At 41.3% G+C, this 6,371-nt stretch overlaps 2 protein-coding genes across 2 annotated transcripts; both read left to right on the top strand.

The window, feature by feature from the left end:
- Positions 1-69: 69 nt before the first annotated feature.
- LOC148106149 (protocadherin alpha-C2-like) lies at positions 70-3,019 on the top strand. Its single transcript, XM_087849776.1, has one exon. The coding sequence runs from the start codon at positions 514-516 to the stop codon at positions 2,950-2,952; it is 2,439 nt and encodes an 812-aa protein (XP_087705902.1). The 5' UTR covers positions 70-513; the 3' UTR covers positions 2,953-3,019.
- Positions 3,020-3,212: 193 nt separating this feature from the next.
- Positions 3,213-6,079, top strand: LOC148106150 (protocadherin alpha-C2-like). The gene has a single exon (XM_087849780.1). The coding sequence runs from the start codon at positions 3,477-3,479 to the stop codon at positions 5,874-5,876; it is 2,400 nt and encodes a 799-aa protein (XP_087705906.1). The 5' UTR covers positions 3,213-3,476; the 3' UTR covers positions 5,877-6,079.
- Positions 6,080-6,371: the final 292 nt, after the last annotated feature.

Below are 6,371 nucleotides of genomic sequence, written 5' to 3' on the forward strand. Positions count from 1 at the left end.
TTTGTAATGCAGAAATCGTGAGGTCATTACGGTTCATTGCTTTGACTGGTGGATTGTGTCTGAAAATTTGATTGTTTTTTCAGCAATAATCAATTTGAACTGATTACATTTAGTAAACGTCACCTTTTATGTTTTGGGACCACCATTAACGGTACCCAGGTCCGTGTGTAGTAAAAACAAAAATATATGCAAAAACCAACGAAAATCAAGAATAATTTGAAGACGTGTGGTGTTCATTGTGGCTCAAAGGCTCCGACAAATTCTCAGGGGTGGCGCTATTCTATCAGTAAATTGCAAAGCAAAGAACATAAAAGCAGAAAAGCGTGATGGTCTTCGCACGTTTAGAAGCAAGCGGACAGCGTCGTGGTGCTGAAACTCGGCTGCGAAAGGCGCTGGCCAAGATTTAGCTTAAATGTGCTTTGGAATTCATACAATGTGTATTTGGCTCGGAAGAAACAGGGGGATTTTTTTTAAATGAATATTGGTGGAAACAAACATTATATTGTTTGAAGTATGATGAACTCCCATACAAGACGGCTTTCCAGAACAATGGAGTCTTACGAGAGGTACGTGATCCTCGCTATTATTTTTTCTTTTGTTCCGTACTCATCGGCCTCAGTGACTCATTATTCAATACCAGAAGAAATGAAAGAAGGATCCGTTGTGGCTAATCTCGCCACCGACCTCGGGCTGGATGTGAAAACACTGAATCAGAGGAAGATGCGTCTTGATATCATCGCGAACAAGAAATATCTGGATGTGAACAAAGAGACCGGTGAGCTATATGTTGTTGAGAAGATTGACAGGGAACATATTTGCCCTTTTAAGTTATCAGCATCTTGCTATCTAAAATTAGAGGTTATACTAGATAACCCAGTAAGAATATTTAATATAGAAGTAGAAATTCTTGATATGAACGACAACGCCCCACAATTTCGAAGAGACGCCATACATTTGGATATATCTGAAGCGACGCCAAGAGGAGAGAGATTTTCTCTGAGTAATGCAGTCGATCCTGATGTCGGATCCAATTCAGTGAAAACATACCATTTGAGTGAAAGTGAATGTTTTAATATAGAAGTTCAGACCGGAAGAGATGGATCGAAGTTTGCGGATTTGATCTTGAAAAAGACTTTAGATCGAGAGGAGAAACCCGTTCATAATTTGATACTCACAGCTGTAGATGGGGGAACACCTGCTCGCTCTGGCACTGCCAGTGTTATTGTACGAGTTTTAGATACAAATGATAACGCACCCACCTTTGATAAAGACAATCTGAATGTAAAGGTAATGGAAAACTCTCCGATTGGAAGTCTTGTTGTTGATCTTAATGCAACAGATTTAGATGAAGGATCAAATTCTGATATAACATATTCGTACAGTTTATATACATCAGAAAAAACACAGGAGACATTTAATCTGAATCCTGCCACTGGTGAAGTTACAGTTAAAGGAATACTGAACTATGAAGATTTCAGGATTTATGATATGGAAGTTATAGCTGCTGATAAAGGAGCCAGCAGTTTATCAGGACAATGCACCATAAAGATTCTAGTAGAAGACATGAATGATAATCACCCAGAAATATCAATTAAGTCATTTCAGAGTCCAGTGACTGAAAACATCGAGTTGGACACAGTGATAGCTGTAGTTAGTGTCAGTGATAAAGATTCAGGTGATAATGGAATAGTTGATCTTCATATTCCAGATAATATGCCTTTCAAACTGAGGGAGTCCTCTGATAACTATTATGAATTAGTAGTGTCGGAGCCTTTAGACCGTGAGAAGGTGCCAGAATATGACATCACTTTCACTGTGACAGACAGAGGCTCTCCTCCTTTATCTGACAATGAAACTATGACTTTAGAGTTGCTGGATGTTAATGACAATGTCCCTCAGTTCCCCCAGTCATTTTATACTATACGTGTCATGGAGAATAACGCACCTGGGGCCTTGCTCAGCTCGCTCACTGCCTTTGACCCTGACCTCCATGAAAACCAGTATCTAGTTTATTTCATAATAGAGAAGGAGATAGCCAACACCTCCATGTCCATGTTGTTCTCCATCAATCCAGAGAACGGTAATCTTTACGCACTCAAAACCTTTGATTATGAGATTGAGAAGGAGTTTCTGTTCCACATCGAGGCCAGAGACTCTGGCTCTCCTCCTCTCAGCAGTAATGTGACCGTCCACATCATTATTGTGGACCAGAACGACAATGCTCCAGTTATTGTGTCTCCGTGGCGTGCACACGGCTCTGTGGTGGAGGAAAAGATCCCCAGATCCACTGATAAAGGATCCCTGATTGCAAAGGTGATAGCCTTAGATACAGACTCTGTGCACAACTCTCGGATCACCTACCAGTTTCTTCAGGTGACTGACGCCACCTTGTTCAGTCTGGATCAATACAACGGAGAGATCCGGACTATGAGGATGTTCAGTTACAGAGATCCACGCCACCAGAGGCTTGTTGTTGTAGCCAAGGACAATGGAGAGCCTGCTCTCTCTGCTACAGTCACCATCAAGCTGACCACAATGGAGACTGCTGTTAAAGCCTACTCTGACATGACTGAGGAGCCTCTGGAATATGACATCTTCTCAGACATCAACCTGTATTTGGTCATCGGTCTGGGCTCGGTGTCGTTTCTGCTGCTCATCACCATATTGGTCACCATTGTGATCAAGTGTCAGAAACCCAAGCCCAGCAAAGCAGCTCCTCCTTCCAGGAACAGTGTGATCAGTGAGAGGAACTCCACCATTGCAGACTCCACTCTGGTCTCCAACGATGCCTACTGGTACAGTCTGTTTCTAGCAGAGACCAGGAAAGGAAAGTTGGTGGTTAGACAGCCTCTGCCAAAGGGCTCCAGGTACATTGTGTCCAGCATACCGAGAGGGACAGGACTGACAGACACTAGTGACTCAGCAGCCTCTACTCTGCAGGTAAGAATATAATAAAAATATATATTTTTCTTCATTTTCCCCCCCCAGTTATTAACATTGATGGTTTCTCATTCATTGTTTCTTTTATCTGTGGGGGCTAATTGAGAAAAATAAGTGAGGTCATGAACAAACTTTTTCATTAACTTAAAAAGGACCTGGAGTCAATCAGTCACACCTGACAATACAAGAAATAAATTAAAATATTCATAACTTATCTTCATGCCAAGCATTTCAAAACATTATACAATCCAAAAGGTGGCGCTGTTTGGTCAGGAACAGCTCAGACCATAACGTCATGACTGTGTGTCGTCGCCATTATTGCTTATAGTAAGAGAAGCGACAGTGTCCAGGTGCCGAAACACCCCCGTTCAACGCGTCTTGCTCATTTTACCCTGGGATATAGCTGGGAGTGAATCGACTGCATATTTTTTAATCAAGGAGGGAAGAGAAATACTGAAAACTGCTATTCACGTACAGTATATCGCTTGAAATGCAGTGAAACCTTAAATAACGGGAAAAACGGGTCCCACGCAACAATGAAGTCTTTTAAGAGGTATGTTCTGCTCGCCGTTATTTTTAGTTCTGTTCATAGCGTACGGGCCTCAGTGACTCATTATTCCATACGGGAAGAAATGAAGGAAGGGTCAGTTGTTGCTAACCTTGCTACTGATCTCAGCCTAGACGTTAAATCACTCGGTAAGAGGAAGATGCGGCTTGACCTTATCGCCAACAAAAAATATCTGGATGTGAACAAAGAGACTGGTGAGCTGTATGTTGTTGAGAAGATTGACAGGGAATATCTTTGTACAAAAACGCTGACAGTGTGTTACTTAAAAATGGAAGTAATACTAGAAAATCCATTGAGAATATTTAATATTGAACTGGAAATTTTGGATATAAACGACAACGCCCCACAATTCCGAAGAGACGCCATACACTTGGACATATCTGAATCAACGCCTACAGGAGAAAGATTCTCTTTGAGCAATGCCGTTGATCCCGATGTGGGCAGTAACTCAGTGAAAACGTACCATTTAAGTGAAAGTGAACAATTTACAATTGAAGTTCAGACCGGAAGAGACGGGTCAAAGTTTGCGGATTTAATCTTAAAACAGACATTAGATCGAGAGAAGCAGGCTGTTCATAACTTGATACTCACAGCTGTAGATGGAGGAACACCTGCTCGTTCTGGCACTGCCAGTGTTATTGTTCATGTTTTAGACACAAATGACAATCCACCTATATTTGATCAATCAATCTATAATGTAAAAATAATGGAAAATTCTCCGATTGGAAGTCTTGTTATTGATCTTAATGCAACAGATTTAGATGAAGGATCAAATTCTGATATAACATATTCATACAGTTTATATACATCAGAAAAAACACAGGAGACATTTAATCTGAATCCTGCCACTGGTGAAATTACAGTTAAGGGAGTGCTGAACTATGAAGATTTCAGGATTTATGATATGGAAGTTATAGCTTCTGATAAAGGAGCCAGCAGTTTGACAGGACAATGCACCATAAAGATTCTAGTAGAAGACATGAATGATAATCACCCAGAAATATCAATTAAATCATTTCAGAGTCCAGTGACTGAAAACATCGAGTTGGACACAGTGATAGCTGTAGTTAGTGTCAGTGATAAAGATTCAGGTGATAATGGAATAGTTGATCTTCATATTCCAGATAATATGCCTTTCAAACTGAGGGAGTCCTCTGATAACTATTATGAATTAGTAGTGTCAGAGCCTTTAGACCGTGAGAAGGTGCCAGAATATGACATCACTTTCACTGTGACAGACAGAGGCTCTCCTCCTTTATCTGACAATGAAACTATGACTTTAGAGCTGCTGGATGTTAATGACAATGTCCCTCAGTTCCCCCAGTCATTTTATACTATACGTGTCATGGAGAATAACGCACCCGGGGCCTTGCTCAGCTCGCTCACTGCCTTTGACCCTGACCTCCATGAAAACCAGTATCTAGTTTATTTCATAATAGAGAAGGAGATAGCCAACACCTCCATGTCCATGCTGTTCTCCATCAACCCAGAGAACGGTAATCTTTACGCACTCAAAACCTTTGATTATGAGATTGAGAAGGAGTTTCTGTTCCACATCGAGGCCAGAGACTCTGGCTCTCCTCCTCTCAGCAGTAATGTGACCGTCCACATCATTATTGTGGACCAGAACGACAATGCTCCAGTTATTGTGTCTCCGTGGCGTGCACACGGCTCTGTGGTGGAGGAAAACATCCCCAGATCCACTGATAAAGGATCCCTGATTGCAAAGGTGATAGCCTTAGATACAGACTCTGTGCACAACTCTCGGATCACCTACCAGTTTCTTCAGGTGACTGACGCCACCTTGTTTAGTCTGGATCAATACAATGGAGAGATCCGGACTATGAGGATGTTCAGTTACAGAGATCCACGCCACCAGAGACTTGTTGTTGTTGCCAAGGACAACGGAGAGCCTGCTCTCTCTGCTACAGTCACCATCAAGCTGACCACAATGGAGACTGCTGTTAAAGCCTACTCTGACATGACTGAGGAGCCTCTGGAATATGACATCTTCTCAGACATCAACTTGTATTTGGTCATCGGTCTGGGCTCGGTGTCGTTTCTGCTGCTCATCACCATATTGGTCACCATCGTGATCAAGTGTCAGAAACCCAAGCCCAGCAAAGCAGCTCCTCCCTCCAGGAACAGTGTGATCAGTGAGAGGAACTCCACCATCGCAGACTCCACTCTGGTCTCCAACGATGCCTACTGGTACAGTCTGTTTCTAGCAGAGACCAGGAAAGGAAAGCTGGTGGTTAGACAGCCTCTGCCAAAGGGCTCCAGGTACATTGTGTCCAGCATACCAAGAGGGACAGGACTGACAGACACTAGTGACTCAGCAGCTTCTACTCTGCAGGTAGGAAGTTAATGCACAGATATGGTATTTTATTTGCACAATAACATATAAATATTAATTGTTATTACATTTTTTCTTTTAACCCTTGAGTTCATTTAGAAAACATTCTAGTGAATTATTCGAAAATCTCCGAAATTATCATGAGGTACCATTTTCAGATGTATTGCAAACCTAATAGTTTGAACTCTTCTCCTAATTTTTCTAAATGACTTATTATTATTATTATTATTATATTAACTTGTGTTCATCCATAACTTAGTTGCAGTGATCACATAAACTTTCAAAACCGTCCAGGAGGCACCAGTGTCGCATGCACAACCTAGTATACAACGAAGCAGTGAATAACTGCAATAAATAAGTTTTTTTTAAATTTATGTTCCTTCAATAGGGGTGAATAACACTTTAAAAATATATATATTTAATTTAATACTTGGTATTGATTAGTGGTAAGAAAAACAAAACAAACAGAAAAAAAGAACAGGAGTGACTCACTGGTTCATCTGAAGG

The sequence above is a fragment of the Neolamprologus brichardi genome, chromosome 2, assembly GCF_056152115.1.
Source record: "Neolamprologus brichardi isolate AB-2024 chromosome 2, ASM5615211v1, whole genome shotgun sequence".
Taxonomy (NCBI): Eukaryota; Metazoa; Chordata; class Actinopteri; order Cichliformes; family Cichlidae; genus Neolamprologus; species Neolamprologus brichardi.

Bases quoted from the DNA above. Each gene is read 5' to 3' on its own strand.
- LOC148106149 (XM_087849776.1), top strand. From the start codon at position 514: ATGATGAACTCCCATACAAGACGGCTTTCCAGAACAATGGAGTCTTAC.
- LOC148106150 (XM_087849780.1), top strand. From the start codon at position 3,477: ATGAAGTCTTTTAAGAGGTATGTTCTGCTCGCCGTTATTTTTAGTTCT.